Here is a 23,989-nt window from a genome sequence, read left to right as displayed (position 1 = left end):
CAGTGTCTTAGTTCAGGCCTCGACGTCTCTCACGTGGACTCCTGACTAGTCTCCCTCCTCCAAGCTTATGCCTGTGATGTTGCATTGTCTCTGATCCTTTGCCAGAGTTTCCTATGTCAGCCTTCTGACTCACATGAAATCAGTCAGCTGTTAGGTGAGACCCAGCAAAGGTTCTGCTTCCTCGGGAGCAAATCAATAGGCTGCATTTCTGAAATTAAGTCCATTGCTTCTTTTTACCATTCTTTAAATATATATTTCTACACACGGACCTGCATTTATATTGCATACTTATAGAGAGAAATACAAGGTATTAATATATAGACTACTAGAAGAATACATATCAAAAGTTAACCATGGTTCTCTGGGAATTACACATTGCATATTTTTTATTTGTCTAAATGTGTACTTTTTTTATTTCTCCAACTTGTGTATAGTGGACATTATCAACTTTATAATGTGAAAAAATTGATGTTTTTTTCAAAAAGAAGAGAAAAAACAAAATTACACAAAATTCATTGAAAATTTGAAAAATACCAAAAAAGTAGAAAGAAGAAAGGTATCATAAATCCTGCTGTTTCAGTTGTCTCTTGCTGCATAACACACCACACCAGAATACAATGGCATGCTATTTCATTTAATCCCCAGAAAAACTCTGAGTTGAGTTCTCTTCCTATCTCCATTTTACAGATGAGGAAAACTGAAGCAAGGAGTGGTTAATTTGCTCATGGTTACACGGTTAATAAATAGAAGATCTGGGATTTGAACTGTCACTTTGGAATCAGAATCTAAAAATCCTCTTCACTACACTATATTGTCTTGCTTTATTGAGATATGATTGACAAACTGATAATTCATGCCCCAAGAAATACAGATAATTCTTTATATACATTGAAGTTGTAACAACTTTATGTTTTGATATAACTTTTGTAATTGGAATTTCAAATGTGTCTTTAAGTACACATCATCATTCTGTTTGGCAGTATATATGTTTAGGATAGACTATTCACAGAGTACTGTGGCTTTCTTCAGTAGGTTAAAAAGTGTTCTGTTTTTTAAAGTCAGAGCTTGTCCCCATGGTATTTGGGATTTATTCACTCAATGTATGAATTGTCTTAAAATCTGAATTACATGTAATCACGAGGCACTTGTTTTGTTACTAGATTGTCTCCTTGGTATACAAAGCACAAAGAGTTGGTTATTGAAAGTAAATTTATGCTAATGATTTACAGTTCTGCAGTTCTAACTGGCAGACTGGCCGCTGGAAGAAATCTCAAGCCACATGTAAGACATCCCTGTCTTTGAAATTTGCCTTTACCTAAACCTAAAATTTCAAACCGGCGTTTAACTCGTTTTGCTAGTAGTTGTAGCTTGTCTATGCCTTTCCCTGAGCTGAGAAAAACAGAGAGATTGGTCTGAATGGTAAAATGCATCTGTTGGCTGTCTGCCACCCTAGATGTGGACGAAGCCAGCCTTGATGGGGACAGAGCATCCCCCAGCCTTTTCCTTTGCTCCTGTGTGGAGGCAGTGTCGTTCTGATGGGCTACAGAGGTGAGACTCTGCTATTTCCTGACATACAGTGTGGAAAGACATGTGCCCACACTCCATCCTAGCGCGTTGTTGGCCGATTGAGAAAATAATCACTGTACGTTTTCCTCTCTTTTATTTCACAGGGTGTGTGGGCGTCCAGTTTGTTTATTTGCTGATTTAAATGCCCGGTATATTTCTGCACATCAGGGTTCTTCTGATTATCTTCAGTTCTACACTTTTCCCCCTTCAGACTGTGAGAGTACCTCCTTTATTGTGTTCTTAGCACCTAGCAAAGTGCATGCCACGGTCTGTCTGTCCGTTTTCCTCCGTCCCACCGTTTGGCTCATTGAATCATTTTGGTTACCAGGTACCATGCGGAGAACAGAAACATCACTTTGGGGGAGTATAAGTTTGGACCACTTTTCATGAGGTTGTGCTACGAGTTGGATGATGAGGAGTCTGCAGCAGAGCTCATCAAAGACCAGGTTGTCTCCTGATTGCTTTCACTGCCAATGTCATTTCCTTGTGCTGAGACTTGGTTGTTTTCAGTGATGTTGGGAAAGGCATCTGCCCTGTACACATTATTGTTAGAGAAGGGCTGCTGATCTGAACGAATGAGCTCTTCCCTGCATTTTTAAGGTTTCCTTGGAGTGGCTCCCATGAAGAGGTGTAGGTCTCTTTACACAGAGGTATAGAACCGATGTGGAAGGGACGTAGGGATTACACGGTACCTACCTACCTGGGATGTGTGTCCATCTGGGACCGATATCCTCGCTTTTGAGGAGCTTTTAGTGGGGGACAGTTTAAGACCAGCTGCCGTTGTAAGACTGCCTTTCTTGTCCTTTTCTCCAGTTTTTGTAGTTTTACTTCTGGTTGAAGGCTACATTGTAAGTACTTTTCTATTTTCAAAATACTTTTATATATTCCAATTTTTTTCCTAAAAACAAAATAGCAACGATTATTTTTAAATTATTTATTGAGTACTGACTATGTCCTCAGCATTGTGCTTAAGCACTATATGTTCATTTCCCACAATAGCCCTGATGAACTAGATACTACTATTATTATTTCCATTTTACAGCTGAGGAAACTGAGACTCAGAGACATTATAAATTTATCTATGGTCAGAAACATTTGTTAAACCTGCAGGGGACATTTTAATATTTTTAGGAACCTCCACAACTAACTAAGTTGCCCTTCTGCCTCTAACTTTTGTTCATATAAAGGTTCTGTCCATAGTGGAATTAACTCTCAGCTTGCCCCTCTTTTAAGGACACCTATGCATTAGAAAGATGACCATAACATATGACTAAGCAGAGAAAAGGTGGTTTCAGAACAGTATGGATGAGTTGGAGCCTATTTTTTCCTAAAAGAATAAATATATATTTACATTTTAGGATAGATGTATTAAAAATCTGGAAAGATACACACTAAACTGCTTATGTTTTAGAGGGTAGAATTATAGAAAATTTTCACTTTTTACTTTCTACATTTTTATATTGTTTGACTAGTTTATAATAAGCCTGTAATTAATGTTGTAATTTAATGTTGTAATTAAAAGAAAACAAAAGTTTTATTGTAATAAATCATAGCCAGGAGTATAATGATTAAAAAACAAACAAAAAAGGAAGAAAACAAAAGTAGAGTTTTTGTGTTTTCTAAACCTGCTTGTGTTTGAAACAGTCATGTATGAGTTCGTTTCCTGGAGTAGCAGAGTAAACTGAACTCGCCTCAAGTGGTATAAAGCCTAATGCTGCTTCCACCCGAACTTGCCGTGTCCCCTATAATGCTGCCAGTACAGTAGCCACTAGTCACATGTATCTCGAGCCCTTGGACTGTGACTATTTCATATTTATATGGGCTATAAATGTAAAATACGTGATACATGCCAGTCTTTGGTAGAAAGAGAATGTAAAGTACCTTTTTAATAATTTTTTACTTTGATTACATCTTGAAATTATATTTTGGATTTAGATGGCTAAGTAACATTATTAAAACTGATTTCATGTATTTCTTTTTACTTTTTAAAATGAGTCTACTTGAAAACATACATGGCTAGCACTTGTGGTTGCTCTGCTGGCTTCTCATCACACTTAGACTAGAACTCAGAGCCCAGACCATGACCCAGAGGGCCCTGTGTGGTGTCTCATCTCCTGCTACTGCCCCCTGTGCACTCCACGCTGCACCTTCTTCTTTCTGAGATGTGCCAAGCCGATGGCCTCAGACGGGAAGGCACTACACCTGCATCACGGAGGCTTTCTCCTGTACTTCACTGAGCTCTCTTCCCAGGCAGCCTTCCCTGACCATCTTCCATCATCTTCTCTACCCTTTTATCCTGTTTCATTGTTTCTCATAACTCTTACTGATATGTGAGATTGTGTATTATTTTTCTTGCTTGTTTATTTCACTTGTTCATTGTCTCCCCTGCTAAAATTTAAGCTCCACTAGATGATAAGTCCCACTGGAGTTTAGGGCAGGGTCTGTGTCTTGTTTATCCTTTCCTTATTCTAAGCACCTAGAACAGGGTCTGCTCTCAAAAAAGAACAAACTTGAGCAAGGCATTTAATGGCACATTTAAATGTCATATGTCACATTATCATGTCATTCAAAATGTTGAGGAAAAAAATCTTACAACCATTGAAAAATGTTTTAGTGAATTATTCACTAAATAATTATGATTATTAGTGAATTAATAATCATTAATAATCATTAGTATACTGAAAGTGAATTATCAACTCTATTATTTGTTTGCCAAAAGAGGATCTTAGTTGTGTTAGACTCTACTTCCTTAGTGCTCAAGTACACTTCTAGCTGCCATCTCATGTTAATATGCCGCCACCCAGGTTCCAGGACCACCCCCACCAGGGTTTATTGCTTGTTTCTTTTCTCTGAAGCATGGCAGAACCACATTTCATGAAGATGTTCTTTACTGTATTCCTGAAACCCAGATAGCTCTTACTGTACCTCTTGCTTCTTGTTCTGTCTGCCCATCGCCAGAGGCATGACAGCCAAGAGGAAGTGGGCAGCATTTTAAATTTTTGAAAAAGAAATCCTTGGCCTATCAGAGATCTATCTGAGACGTAAGGAGGCCACATGAGTAAGGTATGCACAAAAATAAGTTCTGGACAGGTGACGTGCTGTGTAAGGAAAAATACTCCCATAATAGTTTTAACTAACTATTGTTTTTCTTCATTAGCGCTTACGAGGTTTCTTCTCAGATTCCACGTCATTCAATATTTTGATGGATATGTTATTTATCAAAGGCAAATATAAAAGTAAGTATTATAATCCATATTTGCTGAAAACTTCAGCTGTCTTTGCTGGTGTAGCAGTTGGAGAAACCATAGACCATGCAGAAATGATGCCTACGTTCCTGATGAGTGCCTGCATTATGGACAACTCATTGTTTAAGTGTGAAAACATTGCATCGTACGATACTTTAGTTCTTTCTGTATAACCTGATCATTAATTTTGAAATGTAGTTGGTTGCTAAGTGACTTTCACTAATAGCTTTTATTGTGCGGAAATGCATGTTTCAGTAGATGGTGCTGAACCAATTAGAACTCTGGAGATCAACAGTAGAGGACTCTGAACTCACTTGAATGCATTTAATGTTGCTGACTTTTGGCAGGTGCATTGGAAGTATTGATTGAGATGAAAAACCAAGATGTGAAGTTCAGCAAAGACACCTATGTCCTTGCTTTTGCAATTTGCTACAAACTGGTAAGACTATCTCCTGTTAACCTTCAGAGCATTGTGGATAGTGTTTGAGAGAGGATTGATTTATTTTTTTTCTCTACAGTAAAATTCAGTTCTTCTGACGTCTGTTTTCCATCTGGTGCAGATATTTCCATTTTAATTGTGTTCATTTTTAGAAAACTCAAGTTAGCCATGTCAGACAGTTTTATTATGGGAAAAGCAATTTTATCATCTTTCCCTCTTCTCTGGCAATTGCGTAGATGGTGAGAACAGAAAACAGTATGCTGGATTCAGCTCTGCTTTCAAGTAGTCTTGCTCCCATGTTCATGCTGGACTCTACTGGACCAGTTTTCTCTGTGACCCTCTCCAATGGAAATCTTACATCCTTCATTGGCAAACTCAAGGCCTACTTGTCCTCATCTGTGAATTTTCCTATAGTCACCTAAGTTGGCATCTCCTCCAGCATCCCTTGATTGTACTCTATTTGTATCACATATATGGCACTTGTGACACTGCCTGATGTTGTACTAAGTAGTAGCACATTTCATCCTCCGCACTAGAGTGTAAGCTCCTTGAGGCATCTTGGTATGCCAGCACCTAACACATGGCCTGGTACAAAATCAGTCTTTCATAAATGTACGTAACATTAAAATGAACTCTGAGGAGAACATGACTCCTAAGTCCCCCTGTCATTACTGTATCAGGATTGTTTCTTACACATAGAAACTATTTCATTATTGAATGAATGAATGAATAAATGATAACTTAAGTAGTGCATTGACCAAGTTTCCATGCACAACTGTAGTCATTCATGCCATTTAAACTTTGGAAACAAAACTGTTTTATGCTGAAAACAAAAGAACACCAAGCAAGGTAGAAGAACATGAGCCATTGAAAAACTCCCCTCAAAAATGTAGCAATACCAATATTCCAAAACTAGAGGGGCAGTTGGGTTACAGTGGAAAGAAAACCAACCTGCAAATCGAGAAACTTGGAGGCTAGTCTCAACTTTTGCATTGACTGGCTTTAAACTGGTCACTTTCCTTATTTGTGAAACAAGGGTGTTGGATTCAGAGTTCAGCAAACTTTTTATATAAAAGGCCAGACAGTAAATATTTTAGGCTTTGGGGCCCATATGTGGTCTCTGTCACATATTCTTTGTTTGTGTTTTTACAAACCTTTAAAAGTGTAAAAATCATTTTAGCCATAGGCTGGATTTGGCCTGAGGATCATAGTTTGCTTCTCCCTGAATTATTCACGATCCTTCCTAATCACACCATTCCATGGCTCTGTGAAACAGAAGGCCAAGAAAATATTAGGTGGGTGCAAAAGTCATTGCAGTTTAAAAGGTTAAAAATAATTGCACAACACTTGAGCATCAGTTATTCAGCATTGTGATATCCAGTTTTATAACCTACTTGGAGATGTCCTCCTGAGTGTATACTGAAGTGGAGAGAACTTCATTCTGCCACTTACAGAGGGCCAGAGGATTTTTCTCCCCGGTGTTGTGTCCAAGAATAGCTTGTTTCACTCAGTGGAATCTGGAGTTGAAAAATTGAACTGGTCAGCCATTACAAGTTCCAAGCCAATTCTCGGACCTGTCCTCTCTCGTCAAATTCAGGTTCTACTTTAGGATTTGAGTTGTGAATCATGTCATGGCATATATACACAGATGGAAAGCTGATGCTGCTCTCCTAAACCTAATCCTCCCACGTCATGTACAAAGGAGAGGATTCAGCTGGCTGCTGGTTTGTGTATCACTCACTTGGAATTTTTTTTTAAGTTTTCTGTTTTCATGGTATTCTTTCATGATTTATGTTCAAATTAGTGTTCATGCTTTCAGATATTTGACTTATGTGGATATTTTTAAATTGGAGCTTTATTGTTTAATAGAGTAGCAGGCTGACTATACTTTTATATTATGGTACCTGTGTCTAGAAACCAGCCTGTCCAGATACAAAGAGACCTGTATGTTTGCTGGTGGAACTGCCCCAAGTTGGAAAATTGACAAAGAGCTTTAAAAATAAAGTTAATTTAGATTTGAGCTGCTGATATGTAGTCACACAGCAACCTAGCAGTCTCTCCCCTCCAATCTTTCCTTAGGGAAAGGTGACCCTGTGGGATTGTCCCTCATTGGGGTTGAGTTTATGCTACTCTGAGTCTCCATGTTTGGTCCTTGTAAGCAGGGTCTGCAGTCAAAGACGGGTAAGTTTTCTCACGGGAGAAACAACCTAAGCCAGACGGGACCCCCCTAGGACCCTCATGAGCTAATGTAAAGTTAGGAGGTAGCTGTGCCCCTCCTCTTCTGAGAAGCTGCTGACGGCATGCCTCAACTGTTGTCCTTTACCCTCAGGTGTAATGGACCCATTAAAACAATAGCATCTCGCCCCTCCTGTTTGGCTTATGGAATAATCTTATCTTGTGAGACTTGTTCCCCCAGGGATTGTATGCACCACACCTTGGTCATTTGGGGGATGGTATGCATCGGTTGCTTTGGGACAATTATGGGATTTGGAATGAATGATTATTGTATGGTGTAAGAGTTTCGCAGACCCTGCCCTTAATCATGTGATTTCTATTGTGAAAAATCAATAAATACCCACGGTGACCCCCGGGGCTCCAGTCCCTTGAGGCTGTGAGTCCCTTGGTCCTCTGTGATTTAATTATATTTGAGTCTCTGTCTCTTTATGATAGTTTAACCCTCGCCGCCTCCCTCGCCTTCCCACGGCTTGTGTTGTGCAGGATGCAACACTGATATATAGATAACCTCATCTATTTGCAAATATTCTCTATGTGGTTCTTAATCTTTTAAGGGGCTTGAGATAGGCCCTGAGAAATTCTTGCAAAAGGAAATGTGAAATGCTGAGGACTATTAATCATTTTAATCAACTTGAAGTTTCATGGCATTTATTTATAGAGCAATCTTATCTCCTTCCAGAACAGCCCTGAGTCTTTTAAAAAAATTATTATTAATTTCAACATAATGATTGGACATTTACAAACCTCACAAACTGATAATTCCACCAAGTCTACTACCCATCTGACACCATACATAGCTATTGCAATACCATTGACTATATTCCCTATGCTGTACTTTATATCTCATAACTGTGTGTGTGTGTGTGTGTGTGTGTGTTTAATTATAGTTGACATTCAGTATTACTTTATATTAGTTTCAGGTATACAGCTTGGTGGTTAGGCATTTATATAAACTATGAAGTGATCCCCTCAATAAGTCTAGTACCCAGCCACCTGATACCATACATAGTATTTATAATACTATTGATTATAGTCCCCATACTGTATTTCACATTCCTATGACTATCAGTTTGTACTTCCTAGTCCCTTCACCTTTCTCACCCATCTCCCCAACCCCCCTCCCATCTAACAGCCATCAGTTTGTTCTCTGCATCTATGAGTCTATTTCTGCTTTGTTTGTTCATTTACTCTGTTCTTTAGATTCCACATATAAGTGAGATCATGTTGTATTTGTCTTTCTCAGTCTGACTTATTTCACTTAGCATAATACTCTCTAGGTCCATCCATGTTGTTGCAAATGTAAGATTTCATTCCTTTTTTATGGCCAAGTAATATTCTATTATATATACGTACCATATCTTCTTAATCCAATCTATTGATCCACATTTTAGTCGTTTCCATGTCCTGGCTATTGTGAATAGCATTGCAGTAAACATAGGGGTGCATATATTTTTTTGAATTAGTGTTTTGGATTTCTCTGGATAGATACCTAGGAGTGGAGGGATCATAAGGTAGTTCTATTTAATTATTTAAGGACCCTCCATACTGTTTTCAGTAGTGGCTGCACCAATCTGCAATCCCACCAGCAGTGCACAAGGGTTCCCTTTTCTCCACATCCTCGCCAACACTTGTTTCTTGATGTATTGATGTTAGTCATTCTGATAGGTGTGAGGTGGTATCTCATTATGGTTTTTATTTGCATTTCTCTGATGATTAGTGATGTTGAGCATCTTTTCCTATGTCTGTTGGCCATCTGTATGTCATCTTTGGAGACATGTTTATTCAGGTCCTCTGCCCGTTTTTTAATGGGATTGTTTGGTGTTTTGGTGTTGAGTTCTATGAGTTTTTTATAAATTTTGGATATTAACCCCTTATCGGAAGTATCATTGCAAATATCTTCTCCCCAGAATAGCCCTGAGTCTTTCAAAATCTGTACTACATTAAGAGAAGAAGCCCTAATCAAAGGAGAAGTCCTTTCCACAAGAGCATCCTGTTTTGCTGTGGCTTTAGCTCTGAATCAGGTAAGGCTTTGGGGTGCACATAGGTGACGTGGGAATGTGCAGCGTGTTGCCACTTCCATTTGGTCTTGCTTTTATTTATTTGTTTTTCCCTTCTGGCTGTATCATAAAGAAAAAGTCCACATAAAGAAGCCAATTCTTTTGGTGCCAGGGCACCGGCATGTATACTATACCTCCAAAGAATGTCTCCATTTACAGTCGAGGACATAATGTGCGTTGCTATTTAGAAGGGGCTGGCTGGGATCCTGTGGAAAATCAGTGAGAGAAGCTGCCCTCTGAGAGAATTGTCTCAGGTAATTAAAGTGAAATTTTAAGTGATCAGTTGACTATGTAACGTTCTCAGAGAACAGTTTAATATTAAGCTGAATTCGCCTCAGATGACTGACTACTCCCACAGTGAACCCATTGTAGAAGTGGGGTCCATTATATTTCATAGTTAGACCCAAATACTCTTATTTAGAAGATACGTCAGTGATCTCTTAGCTTCCCCTCTCACTGGACACAGGTAGCTGCGGTTCAGAGAAGAGGGGACCTCCCTGTCGTCACACCTCAGTGAAGGACAGTTAAAACTGGAATCCTGGAAACCCCCTCTCTTGAAGAGTTCCTCCCAAGATGTCCTATTCCAAAGCCTAAGAAAATGTGAACTCCTTTACACATTTAATATGTAGTAAAAGGAAATTTTATGGCAGCAAAAATAATAAGTAAGCTAGGTTGATTTACCTGGCTGGTAAAATGTGGCTGGAGAACTCTTGTTTATCATTATTTAGAAGTGAAAATACCAGGGTAATCCATTTCCATGTACTGCTGGGACCGTCATGGAAGGACAAAGGCTTAAGGAATACACACCGGCTTCCACTGCTTTACCTTTCTGAGTTTCCCTCTCTGGCTAGGGGGATTGCTTTGTGTTCTTAGTCTGCCAGGAGTTGAGGAAGATGAATGAAAGTCTCTTCTTAGGAGTATGTTCTCTGTTTCTCTTCGTTGTTCCCATATTTCTTCCTTTATGAGTTTAAATAATGCCATGTGGGCCACAGCTAGACATGTCGGTGTTACATCGTGACTGTGAAACCGTCATTCTGCATCACGCATTGGAGCATCATAAAGTGCCTTTCTTTGTCTTATTTAATGCTTTCTCCTTGAATTCAATCTTGTCTAATAATATCTCCATCCCTGTTTTTGTTTGTTCGTCACTTTAGTTTGGTTAGGTTTGCATTTACCTGCCATACACCTTTTTCTGTCCTTTTATTTGCAATCTTACTGAATTATTTTGTTTTAGGTTTACTTCTTTATACTGCATAGATTTGGACTTTGCTTTATAAGGTACTGCTAGTCTTTTAATATAGCGCATCTGTGTGGACAACACATATTTAATCTTAGGTTTCAGTGATGCTTTCTATTTTTGTAACTTTTTAGATCACTTATGTCATGTGGTGGTTTTATTTTGGTATATATTTCTGCTCTAGTGGTTACTTTAAAACCATAACTTTATTTAATTATCTTAGTCCTCTAATTCTTTTGGCAGTACCTATTAATTCCTGCTGTAAGTAATGGTGAAATTAGTATATTTCTTCTTTTTCCTCTCTTATTTTACTTCTTCTCCACCACCCAATTTTGGTTGATGTGTTATCTTTCACAGTATTCACTTTTCCCTTACATATGCTTTATTTGTCAGCTTTAAATGATTTTTTTTTTGACCCCAGGTAGTAAAGATAAGGAAATGGGCATACTCTCTCCACAGCTTATCTTCCTTCTTCTCTTTCCAACTTTTGTTAGTATTATCATTTCTTCATTATACAGGTGTATAACATTTATGATCCATTCTGTGACCATATCTCCCACATAGGTTTTAGACTTATATATATTTAAATATGTTCATTGTTTACTGCTACTTGTTTTACTATTGATTTTTCAGTCATCTCTTTATGACCGAAGTATGTCTTCTGGTAAATTCTTCAGGGGAACAGTATTCCCCAAGTTTTTGGTATTTTAAATTATTTGCCTGTTTTTTTTTTAATTGTTCAGTGAAATATAAAATTTTGAGGTAACACTTTTCTCGAGTTTTTTTTAGGTATTGCTCTTTTGTCTTCTAGTATGGTATATTGCCATGGAGAATCTGCCGCCTGCCTGAGTGTTTCCCATTTCTGAGTGACTTGATCATGTTCATTTTTCTCATTTCTGTATCCATGGAAACACTTTTAGCTGGGATTTCTTCATCTGCCAGTTATTTTCTTATTTTCTTCTGCTATGTTCTTTTTCTCTTCTTTTTTTTCCTCGTAGTGTCTTTATATTAGATCATGTGCTGATTCTTGTTTGATCATTCATTATTGAAAAACATAAGTTTCTCTTAGACCAGCCATTTGCAGAAGATCCATGTCAGAGAGAGACCAGAGCTGTGTTGCCATGTTTAGGCTAGCAGGATTTTTCTTTATGTAATGCAGAGTTTTGCCTACATATATGCATAGGCTTTATTTCTCGCTGGCCAATAGGAGTAGGCATGGAGGGGGTTTTCAATAAAAAGTCTCTTTGCTGCTGCTATCGTGACATACTGCTTCCTGTGACTGTGGCTTATCTGTGTAAATCCTTGATTAGCCTTAGCTCTGCCACTAAAAGGATCCAGAGGATTCCTCATTGCTAGTCATAAACTCTGTTACCATCATTGTAAATAGGAATTCAGGTTTTTCACTGCCGTGCCCCTCACCTTTGAGAACTACTTTGTGGGCTCTTTTTGAGATACGTAGCAGTGTTGTCCTCTCACTGCCTTCTCTGGCCTTCCCCTGCTCCACAGCCAGTGTTTTGGGCAGTGCTTCCACCTCTTCTGTGGCTTGAAGTTTCGCTATGTTCTAATTATGTCAAAGATGAGGTTTGCATTTCTGTTTCTCAATCTTTTTTTTTTAATTTCATTCTAGTGGGAAAAGGGAAAATGTCAACTTTATGCCTCCCTCTTAAACACTGGAACTCAGGCACATTCTTGAAACATTCGGTAATGTGATACTGTAGGATGTGTTTTATAGAATAGACATTCTTGATTACCAAACAATGTTTTTTCTTTGTGGACTTCAAAACCCTGGGGCACCACGAACAGGAGTATTCTGACATCTTCAAATGATCTTTATGATAGCAGAGTAATGTTCAAATGACTTGGGGTATGACTTGTTTTCTTCTTTCTAGAACCAGGTGGAAAAAGCTATATCCATTTTCTCTCAAATCATGAAGCCAGAAAGCATAATCTGCACTAATTTAAATGTAAGTGACTTTATGTTTTAAAGTAAGGCTTGAAATGTACTAAAATAATGACTAGAGGTTTTTGTTTGTATACAATGACTTGATCTCTTGAGGGCTTAATTCAATTCATTCATTTATTGTGTGAAAGTTACAATATAGTCCCTGTGAGAGGATTCAACACAGCCTATGTTTCCAGGAGTTTGTAAATAGGTGGGAAGTATAGATATGCTTAGGTGTAAGACAGAGGTAAATGCTGCAACTATAACACATGACTACAGACGGCTGTAGGTGTAGAGAGAAGGGAGATGGACACTCCAGTCTCTTTACTAAGACTTGAGAGAAATCTGCATGCTAATTGCATCCCTTCCATGCTACCTAACTCATGGAATCAATATACCTACGGTGCATAAAACACTGCCCGATGTGGCTAACATTCAATAAACATTAGCTATTTTCATTCTTATGCTGCCAGCCTGCCATGGCCCATCTGCCCCAGTGAGCAGCGAATCACCTAAGGGACTGGACACCTAAGTAGAAGCTGCAAATCACAGTAGGTGGGTCAGCCTGATAAGCTCACAGGCTCAAGCAGGTCTGGGACGCCAAGGTGGCAAAGGTCCCGAGTCCAGAAGTTGAAGTTATTTAAGCCAGCAATACCGGTAAGCCAAACAGATTAAGAAGCCTGGTCTTCCAGCAGATGTCGTATGTCTTTTCTCATCTCTGCTTCCTGCTGGATATGAACTGCTTTGGGTATCCCAAATACATACCTGCTTCTGAGAGAGAGGCCTGCAGATGCCCTCATTTCATGATTGGACAGAAGTAGAATTGCAAAGATTCCAAGTGGTTCATAGCATCACGTAGGAAAGAAATACAGGAGAGAGTGATGGTGAGAGAGGTTTATATGGGCCATTAGTAGCTTTTCCTAGTTGAAGTGAGGTTGTGGAGATCAAGAGGGATTGGTGGCGAGATATTGAAAAGAGTGAGATCGACAGGGTTTTAATATAATTTAGCTAAGGTACCATGCTAGATACTTTACATTTGTTGGTTCACTTTATACAACTTGTCAGAACAATATGTCTCCATGATGTGGAAAACGAAGACTCAATGGGTAGGTAAAGTACCCAAGTTCTCCCAGTTAATTAAATGGCAGTCAGGATTTTAACACAAACAAATCTGTTTGAATACAAAACCCAGCCACCAGTCAGATCTACAGAGAGAAGGGCTGTGTCTCTTTTCTCCAGGATTGGGACTCGCTGCTCCTCCTGAGTAATGAAAACAACATAGGACTAGAAGCCAAAAATCAAATCTGCTGTTAGTGCACCCTTGACTTTAGATTCCTCATCTATTTCAATCCTTGGCTATCTCTCACAGTTGTTAATGAGAATCTAGCAACGATTTTTTTGTTTTCCCAAATGAGAAAATGCTTTGGTGGAAATAAAACATGAGCCTGCCTAGAGTGAAGCTGTCCACTCACAGTAGGAGGAGAAATCCAAAGCATGGTGGGAAGTGTACTCGTGAGCCCCGGCAGCTGGAACCACTCCCTTTCTTTAAGAACAGCTGGAAAGCAAAGGCAGCTGATAAGTGTAGGGAATGGGCATGTTTCAGGCAAGGACTATGTGAGGAAGCTTGAGTTGATCCTGAATGTGAATTATCCTCTCCATGAATTGGGTCACAGAATTATCCATTGTCAGCAAACTTAAAAATAGTTTTGCTTAAAAATTCTCAGGAAATTCTTCCAAATGTCCAATCTAAATTTCTCATATTTCAATATAAGCCTGTTTCGTCTTCTTCAGGAATGATGAAAAAGAGATGGTTGCTATTCTCAGGTTTAATAATCTTTCAGATTCTGGGTCTCTGTTATTAGAATGGGTTTTTTGAAAAAATGATTTAACGGGCCCGAGCTTCTCCAAGTGTGAGTCATCTACTTGGAATCCTTAGGGGCAATTTGTTAATTATTAAGAAATGGAAACCTGACAAGTAAGTTGAGTAGAGTCTGTTCAGTAGTATTAGCAGAAATAAATGACTTTTTTATTTCCTGATCTACTTTAAAAATTAATGCCTAAAATCCTTTTTCTGCTGCCAATTGGAATTTGAACTTACTCAATTATTCCTCCTCAATTTTTTTTTTTCATTGAAATTGCTCCTTCTGCCAATATGACCCAGAGGGTCTGGTTTCCCATTTTCCTCAGCTAGTATGTGCTGTGTTTTGCGCTGATTTAGCAGGTGATCTCATCAAAGCACATACATGTTGACTTTGCCCTTTTGTTCTGAATTTAAACCCATCAACCTTAAAAGAACTATAGCTCCCTCTTTAGTGATGCTGCTTATATCAAAGGATTAATTTCCTCTTCCAAATATGTCTTAAAGTATCAGAGATGACCAACACAGGGTAACTTTCCACCAATTCTATTTGAATTCTAATCATTTCTCTAGAAATCTGGCATGTCCCCAAATGGACACTCATTTTGGAACTGAATTACCTTGGAAGGGAATTAACAAGTGGTTAGTTTTGCTGCTTTTATCATTTATTTAGCACAGGTGAATGCTTTAGTGCTCTTTTCTCCTACTCACTCAGGTCACCTAATGTTCTAGCTCATGCTGGGAAGTCTCTTGGGCTGCACAAGTAGGAAGAGACAGGACTCATTTCTTGTAAAGCTCTTTGTGGCAGCATCTCACCTATGCGTATAAGTTAAGAATTGCATTTGATAGGGAGCAATGTAGAGTCAAAAAAAATCCCGAGCGTTTGTACAAATTAGAGGCTTTTTCTTTCATAGAAAATCAGAGGTGGTCAGTCTAGGTCTGGTGTGACACTCCATGATATCATCAGGGAACCAGTCTCTTTCTGTAATTCCATAACACTATCCTAAGCACGTGACTTCCATCCATGGCGTCGCTTCTCCAGCAAGAAGTAGGAAGAATGGAGAAGGACAAAGAAGTTTGCGCTTTTAAAGGATGCTTTCCAAATTGTCTCACCCAGCAATTGGTACTTACATGTTATTGGCCGGAACTTAATCCCATGACCACATGTAGTTGCAAAGAAACCTGAGAAAGATCGTCTTTGAGTTCCATACATGACAGCATCAGTTAAAATTGGGGAGTCCTGTTATCAAAAAAAGAGTGGGAGAATAGATATTGTAGCAGTCTCTACCACACTATGATATTCTACTTCAAATATAGCAAACTTAAAAAGAAAATAAAAAACAAAGTGCAAATTTCTGGCATGTTTAGGGTTTCTGTTTTCTTTTTCCGTCAAAGGTATCCAGTAATTTTTCAACATACTCCTGAGGCCATAGAAAATCCGATTAGCAGGAAGTATGTTAATACTTTTTAATAGTTTTTCTTACCAACATTACCCCTGCTCCTTGCTAATTCAATTTTCCTAGCCTTTGTTTGAAATCTGTAAGATGAAAGCTAGGTGCTGTACCCTGATTTAGTATTTCTTAATTGTACCCTGAGACTTCGATTTGAGACAAGCTCCTAGTTTAAAAATTTCTCTTTGCCTTTCATCAGTAACTGCCTCACCTGTTTCATCCTTCATCAGTACACTTCAAGGTATTGAATTTTACTCTTGAAATCCCTATTGCAGTAATCAGAGATAGTTGCTGAAGGCAAGGAAATAAATTGGGAAAACTTATGGAAGAAAGTTGAAATCTTCCAGAAGCACATCATTAATAGTTTTTAACATGCATCTTCAGGGGGTTTACCCTTGAAAATTGCTGTGCCCCCCTTGTCATTCGTTAGTACTGAGGGTCTACTAGATGCCAGGCACTGGAGAGGTAGCAGTTAACAAGGTAGGATTGTCCTTGCCCTCAATAAGACAGACCACTGCCAACCAAATTTGGATTGGTTTTTATTAACACGGGTTAAGAACTATGAAGAGTGGAGGTTTTCCTCTACATGCAAGCTAACGAGTTAGCCTGCCACAGTTTCATGGATGCTGGCAGAAAGTACAAGACATCGGGAGGTAAAGGACAGCTTATGACTTATGGCAATAGCATTAGTCAGAGTATTAGAATTTTTGTATCAGTTCCCTGAGCCCTACTTCCCATAGGGTGATGTGAAGAGGTCTATATGCCTTTTAAACACACAGGGGCTACATATTAAGAGAGGAACCCTGAATTTGAGGAACCCAAATCTCTTATAATGGTCAGTAAGTATGCCTTTGCTCTGTGTGAGACACTTTGTCTCTCTTCCCAGGCTGTTGGTTATACAAACATCTTTGAGAAAATACTTTGGAATAAAAGCTGTCAGTGCTTATGGTCAAATGTGAGAGACCCATGAAGAGTTGTCCCCCAGCAAAAGGTGTGCTCAGAGTTAGCCTGTGCTTTAAAACACTGAATTTAGATCTAGTCCTTTGGATTTAGTCTACTTGGGATGATTTCTTTCTGTTCTTCAGGACCAGAGATAAGCCTTGGCCTAATCAACTGTTCAGCAAACATAAGATGTTATAAAATGGACTATTGAGAGAACTTAGCTGGTTTGGTATCAAAAATGAATATCTCTTCCAGAAAAACTACCTTTTCTAAGGACCAAGAGCCTTAAAAATGTTTATGCCCTTTGACTTTGTAATTTCACCTCTGGGAATTATGTCTAAGAAATCAACAAGTTTATTTTTAAAAAAATGCATGTTTACCAACATAGTAAAGCATGATATTTTATTTGATGCATTATTTTGTTTATATGATCGATTGCAGTATAGTATTCACTCATCATTAAAAGATTTTCTTTTTTTTTTAAATTTCTTTTTAATGCTATAAGAAAATGTCCACTGGATAATTGACAAAGAGCAGAATCAAATTTGGGGGGAAATTAATATGTTTGGAAGCTAACACATAAAATTATAAATAATGGTTAACATTAGTTGGTGAATTCAGAGTTATTTTCATTTTCTTTAAACATTTCTGTATTTTCTAAATTGTACTAATGAACATTGGTGATGAGGGGGGAAAATAATATTCTTATTTTTTTCCTTGTGTTACTGTGTCTGTCTGATGGAAGGTAGTTAGTAGTATCATTTTGAAAGCCAAGTACAGTACCCAGTTTTTTGAAAATTCCTTAATAGCAATAGTGTAAATAGAAGTGCCTCACTAAAACTTTAACTAGCTTCCACTTTATACCTGCAGCAACATATGTGCCTTCAATTTCTTAACCATAAATAAATAAATAAATAAATAAATAAATAAATAAATAAATAAATAAATGTCAAGGTATCATTGGCCCTAAAGGCAGTCTTAGGAAATTGTCTGATTGTCATAGCCTCGAATCTAGAGGAAATAGGGAGGAAGAAGCTGATAGTAATGTTTATTAATTATCTTCTGTGTGCTGGTATTTTACGTAATGTTCACAGTAACTCAGAATGTAACATGTAAAGGTATTTTCCTCATTTTACAAATAAAGAAATTGAAAGAGAGATTAAGTATCCGGCCAGAGTCACGTAGCTGATAATTGCCAGTGTTGGAAAACCCGCCCCAAATCTACGCTCGCTCCATTTCTACCCGTAAGTGAGTTTTGATGTTGTGGTATTTTGATTAGCCATTGGAAAACAAGTTTGGGCTGGTGGACACACATTTGGAGCAGTTTTTTGACCTTATGCAAGCAAATCAATTAGGAAATAGCATGAAAACAGGGTAGGTACCTATGTACGCTTATCTAACGGTGCGTTTCTCAATGTTGAGTACCGACTCACTCTTGGTTTTGCTTGTATCTTCTTTTCATTCAGATTATGATCCATGTACAGTCAAATATGTTTAAAACCCTGATGGAAATACTAAAGGATGCTACTGAGGGAAATTTATCAAGATTTGTGAAAAAACATGAGTTCTCAGAAGAAGTGGTGAGTATGGGGTTGCTACAGAAATCATGGACTGGTGAAGGGCACCCTTTAAAAAGGCCACCTCCTTAGAGAGATGGTCAAATATGGCAATCTCTCTCATTCCTACGGTAAGATTTCTCTGTGTGGGTGCAAAGATTTTTTTCCTTCCAACAGAATATATCCTCTGAAATGCTAGGAAAACTTTTTCCCTTGACGTTCTTCTTTTCCCCACACTGTTAGCATGGGTCCTGGCTCTCTCTTTCTTTTTCCTACCTCTCAAGCCTCTAGTACCTTCTCCCCAGTCCTCACTCTCAGTGATGACATTACTTCCTGTTTCTGGGAGGAAATAGAAGCAATCAGAAGAAAACTGCTGCCCCATTGCCAGCCTTCTTGCTCCTCTCCCTGTGGGCTCAGCCTGCCCTCCTGAAGCCATGGTGACAGCTCATACCTCTAGAGACAGCTCTCCAGTTGTGGCCAGGAGCCCGTCCCCTCTGACCCACTCCAGGGCATCAGCCCAGAAGTTTCCTCACCCTCTCTGAGCATCATTAATATCCCCTTCTCTGTGGATCATTCCCATTAGCAAACAATAGGCTATGGGATCTCTTATCTCCCCTATTTAAACAAATGCAAAGTTTAGATAGGAAGACTCAAGCTCACAAAGTCATTTTTTCCCAAGTTAACGTTATAATGTAACATCCCAATAAAAATATAATTCCATAAGGGTTTTTTTCTGTAGTTAAGGTTTGGTACCATGTTTCCCCAAAAAATAAGACCTAGCTGGACCATCAGCTTTAATGAGTATTTTGGAGCAAAAATTAATATAAGACCGGGTCTTTCATAAGACCGGTAAGAATAAGACAGGGACTTATATAAGACCTTATATTATATTTATTATATTATATTATATTATATTATATTATATTATATTATATTAATTTTTGCTCCAAAAGACACATTAGAGCTGATGGTCCGGCTAGGTTTTATTTTTGGGGAAACACAGTAGGACGAACAGCGGCAAAAACCCTGTGAAAGAAGAGCAGGAAGAGGTGCTAGACTTGCCAGATATTAAACCACATTAATGCTTCTATAATTAGAATTGTGGTTTTAGCTCCTGAATAAGTAAACCCACTAATAGAACTGTATAAATGCTTTGCAAAATTCTAAAACAAAATTAAATAAAAATGAAGACAAAGAATCAATTTCTAAAAATTGAAAGCAAAATGAAACAAACGAACCCATGTGTCACATTGATGGCTTAAGCATACAAAGAAAGTAATTATAAGTCACTTGAAATTTAGTGATTTGTATATTTCTAGTAGTATATAGCCTAAAGGGGGAAAAAAAATAACTGTAAAGAAAACATAAATGACTGGCAATGATCATAGTGCTAAGAATGATACAGGTATTGTCGTTTTGACAACGAAGGAGCCTGTTGGCTGTTTCTCCTTCCCAGCTTTTCTCCCTCCTTCCCTTGCCTTTTATACTACTGGTCAGGGCTGGTGGCTGAGATGGCAGGATTGCAGTAGAAGGTAGGTGGCTGCTTTCTCCCCCTCTGCCACACCGTTGCCTTCCACACCCTATCCCATTTCCTCACTTCCACGCAACGGCTTCTTCCTGCTGGTTAAGGGTGCTTGGTAGGAAACTAACTGATATGATTAAATTTAAGGCTTCTTTCTCTTTGGGGCTTGAGCTCTGTGTAAGTTGTGACCCAACCAAACCCTTTTGGAAAAGTGGGGGCATTGGAAATGTAAACAGACTTTTAAGTGCATAATCGTGTGCGTGTGTGTGATACTGACACATCATCAGTTTCTCAATAGCACTACTGTTCATCCATCATTCCTTACATCTGGGCCATCAATATGTTGTCAACTATCTGACTAAAGCATCTAAACAAGCTCCACATTGAAAACTACTGATTGTTTTTATCTGAAAAACAATTTTTCCCCCAAAGCCTAGATGACTGATTTTCTTAGTAGAAAGCTCACACTCTAGTTCATTGTATTCCCCTGGGTGTCGTGAGACACTCAGGGAATTGCCTGTGGAGAAATGAATTATCCATATAACCCAGGTAGCTTTTGAGCTAGTTTTAAATGTTTGTGAGATTGCATGGAGAGTCTTATATTGTACAACTCTATATTTTACAACTGCTCTACTCAGTGTTTACACCAACAGTTATTAGAATGTCTCATGTGTGGAGATTAGGTGCTATTATACCCCTAGAGGAATGTTGAAAAGATTTGTTGATTTTCTGCAATACTGGGACGGAAACTACTCAAACATTAGCTGTTTCTTCACTGATTTATTTTTTAAAACGAAATGAACAAACAATGGGATACAACCTCTTTCCTGCTTGAATTGTAGAATGGTCCCAATGACTCCATTTAATATGTTTGTAGTGATGTAAGAGAACTGATGTCATATGTGCAGTTAGAGCACAGGACCTCCAGTGTGGTGTATTTTGCTTTGCTTCTTTTGGAAGCCACAAGTTGCACATTAAGTCACTTCACCTTGAACATGAGGACTAAACATGCTATTCTTTTTAAGAACATTAAGAAGTGCTTAAACTTTTTATCTGCAGGTTCAGTGGGGAGCCTTTGTTTGAAAGGAAGGTGTGCAGGTAGCAAATAGGATTATGGTATATTTAGAAAATGATCAAAGGATATGTTAGGGATCTTGATTACAATTAAATTTCATCAAGAAATGTTAGGTTATATCATTAATAAGGATTGAACTGAGTAGAATGTTTATTTCATTCAGAAAGTAGCTTCACATTCTAATTTTGAGTCCACTCATTTTTGTAGAATTAAGTACCATTTATATACTTGTGACTGTAATATTTAAAGCTCTGGTCTAGACCTCTCCTCAATGCCTCATTCTTGTACATCCAACAAACTCTTCACATATCCACTTTGATGTTTGACAGGCATCTCAGTCATGTGCAAAACAGAACTCTTGACTTTCTCTACATCTGGTCCTCCCATCTTTTTATCTCAGTTAATGACATCACCCATCCCCAAGTTATAAAGCCCAAATTGGGATGATACTTTGATTCCTCCCTTCCCTCATCCCTTCAATAATAAATCCTTTCAGTTTAACCTCCAAAATATGCCTCACATACATCTGCTTCTCCGTCTTTTCTGTACATTTCCCAGTCTAAACCAGCATCCTCTCCTCTGGGCAATGGTGGGATCGTCCTGAGCAGTCTCCATATTCTCACACCCATCCGTTCTCTACAGAGCTTTGTAAACCGAAATCCCATTATGTCCCAGCTTAGACTCTGTGATGGTATTTAGGAAAATTCCAAAAAACTTGCCATGCATAACACCGAAGCCAACATTCAAGTGGATGCAATAAGTGAGAAGAGAAAAACCAGGCCAGAGAGAAGAGGATGTAAAAGAAAAGCAAGTGGTGTGTAGAGGTACATATACTCTGGAGTACGGACTCCCTGTACTTACTTTTTGCCACTACCAAAAACTAACACCTTGGCTGGCAGGACACTAAATAACAGGGACACATACTCACCTGTTCTTGTGAGAATCTGCACATTCAACCTGTCTCTCAAGACTGAAGATGTGTTCATTCCACCCCAAATACACTCTGAAAAATGCCAGAATGGAACATGTTCCTAACCTAACACACAACATTTCTTCACAAAAGATTTCCATTCTCTGAAGAAAGAAAACCAATCTTACATTGCACTGAAAACTGTACGTATTTTGACCCTGCCTCCTGCTCTGGTCATTAAACTGGACAAACTTGTTCCATTCAGGTTTGAGCTCCATTTCCTGGTATGTCTCACTGTATAGTTGGTGCCATTTAAACCCCCTTTTATAAAATATTAGGTATGATTTTCAAGTACAAATTCTGAATTTTGTGTGTAGCTTGTGGAATCCCTTTTAGTCAGTCATACCTCTCTGTGCCCCATACCCTGGTTTTTACCACTTTAGGTATACACTATACATTTCTACGTATTTATGTCTGCTTCTTGGAGGATCGAAAGAACCAGGAAGAAATCTTTCAAAGATGAAATGACTTGCTTTTTCTGCATTTTTTCAGCTGGCCAAAGTGAGGGAAAAAGTGAAGGATGTGCCCGCGCTTCTGGCCAGATTTGATGAGCTCTATGAGAAACTGCACATAAATGGCCAGGTCACCACCTACACTTTGGATGCTCTGCTCTGCCATACCCCCAAGGACCAGAAATCCCACGTAATACTATTAAACAGGAGGACAATCAGCCGTCGGACCTTCCAGCCGCTCAGCCAGTCCCTGTGGGCTGAGTGAGCCTTGGTTCCGACCGCCGTAGGATCACGTTGGAGGGGGCCTGCTTCTAGTGAGTCACTGGTGTCCCAAGGAATCAGGCACCGACGCCAGTGCACACTGTACTAATTAACACTTGGTCTGCTCCTTAATTTCCAAGCTCACTGAGTGCTGCATGCTGACCTGAGAAGTTAATATTCTCTGCCACTTTGAAGATCTAGATACAAGTGAACAGAAGGCTCAGCTCTCTCAGAAAGGAGGTTTCTCCTGTGTAAACTGGTGAGGATTCTGGAAGCCTCCAGTCCAGCTTCCAGTACCAGAGTAGAATCCAATAAGCAACAGTGGGAAGGAATTTCACTGTCAGTGGTCAACTCCTACTAACTCCGGGAAGTAGGTACTTGCAGATTATACCCTTAAGGTCTGAATCCCCATTCTACCATGCTGGGCAATAGCCTAGGATTTTCTCCTTGCTTCTGTCAGAATTTATCTGTAACCCTAAACAAGATACTTAAGTCCTCATTTTTCCATCTGTAAAATAATAGTGTCTATATGAACCTGTGTATTCATTTGAAATTTTCATTCAAGGTTCAGTAAGGTCAAATTTTCTCAAAAAATAAGAGAAATAAAAAAAAAAAAAAATCCCCCAGAAAACTTCTTGGGATTCCGTTTTGTTTTCTCAGCAGCACAAACAAAACTAGAATTTAGCTCTCAGAACTAATAAGTAAGCGAAAATTTAAATGTCTACTACTTTGGGCGTGGGTAAGCCATGTGCTTTTCAAAATTTGTGCCAAGGAAAACCACATAATGCTCTCTGTATTGCTCAGGTTTCTATGGGTCATAAATATTTGGTTCTAAAGTTCATCTCATTTGTGTATCATTTTCTCTGTTCTCTCTTTGTATATTTTGTTTTTTGGTAAAAATAAATGTCATGACAGCAGGTCAGAATTTTCTCATACTGATCTGCTACTTGCTGGTTTGAAGCCCAGCACCTGGTGAGCTGTGCCCATGGGAGGTTCAGGCCTCAGCATCTTCCTAGAGTGCTGCAGACTCTTCAGTGCTGCTTCACAAGCCAAGGCTAACTTTATCATTATTTGGAGGCAAAACTTGTTCATAGAATCAGAAATTTGAGAGGAGGAGAGATTTTCTGAGTCTCCTATTTAACTCCCTCATCTCTCAGGTTGAGGAAATAACTTGTCCAAAT

General features: G+C 38.7%; 1 protein-coding gene across 7 annotated transcripts in view; it reads left to right on the top strand.

The window, feature by feature from the left end:
* Positions 1–23,649, top strand: part of PTCD2 (pentatricopeptide repeat domain 2) — a 28,218-nt gene extending 4,569 nt beyond the window's left edge. For 3 of the 7 annotated variants that reach the window (XM_081054442.1, XM_081054441.1, XM_081054444.1), the window contains 7 exons: positions 1,895–2,012; positions 4,724–4,802; positions 5,159–5,250; positions 9,393–9,506; positions 12,669–12,743; positions 18,439–18,552; positions 22,588–23,649. In XM_081054442.1, coding sequence (XP_080910568.1) covers positions 1,895–2,012; positions 4,724–4,802; positions 5,159–5,250; positions 9,393–9,506; positions 12,669–12,743; positions 18,439–18,552; positions 22,588–22,812 — 817 coding nt within the window. In that variant the 3' untranslated portion in view covers positions 22,813–23,649. Of the gene's footprint in view, positions 1–1,894; positions 2,013–2,385; positions 2,415–4,723; positions 4,803–5,158; positions 5,251–9,392; positions 9,507–12,668; positions 12,744–18,438; positions 18,553–22,587 lie in introns of those variants that run through there. The other 4 variants (XM_081054445.1, XM_081054443.1, XM_081054446.1 and 1 more) reach the window with 3 other exon arrangements.
* Positions 23,650–23,989: the final 340 nt, after the last annotated feature.

The sequence above is a fragment of the Rhinolophus hipposideros genome (assembly GCF_964194185.1).
Source record: "Rhinolophus hipposideros genome assembly, chromosome: 7".
Lineage (NCBI taxonomy): Eukaryota > Metazoa > Chordata > Mammalia > Chiroptera > Rhinolophidae > Rhinolophus > Rhinolophus hipposideros.
This window is presented reverse-complemented; position numbering and strand designations above follow the sequence as displayed.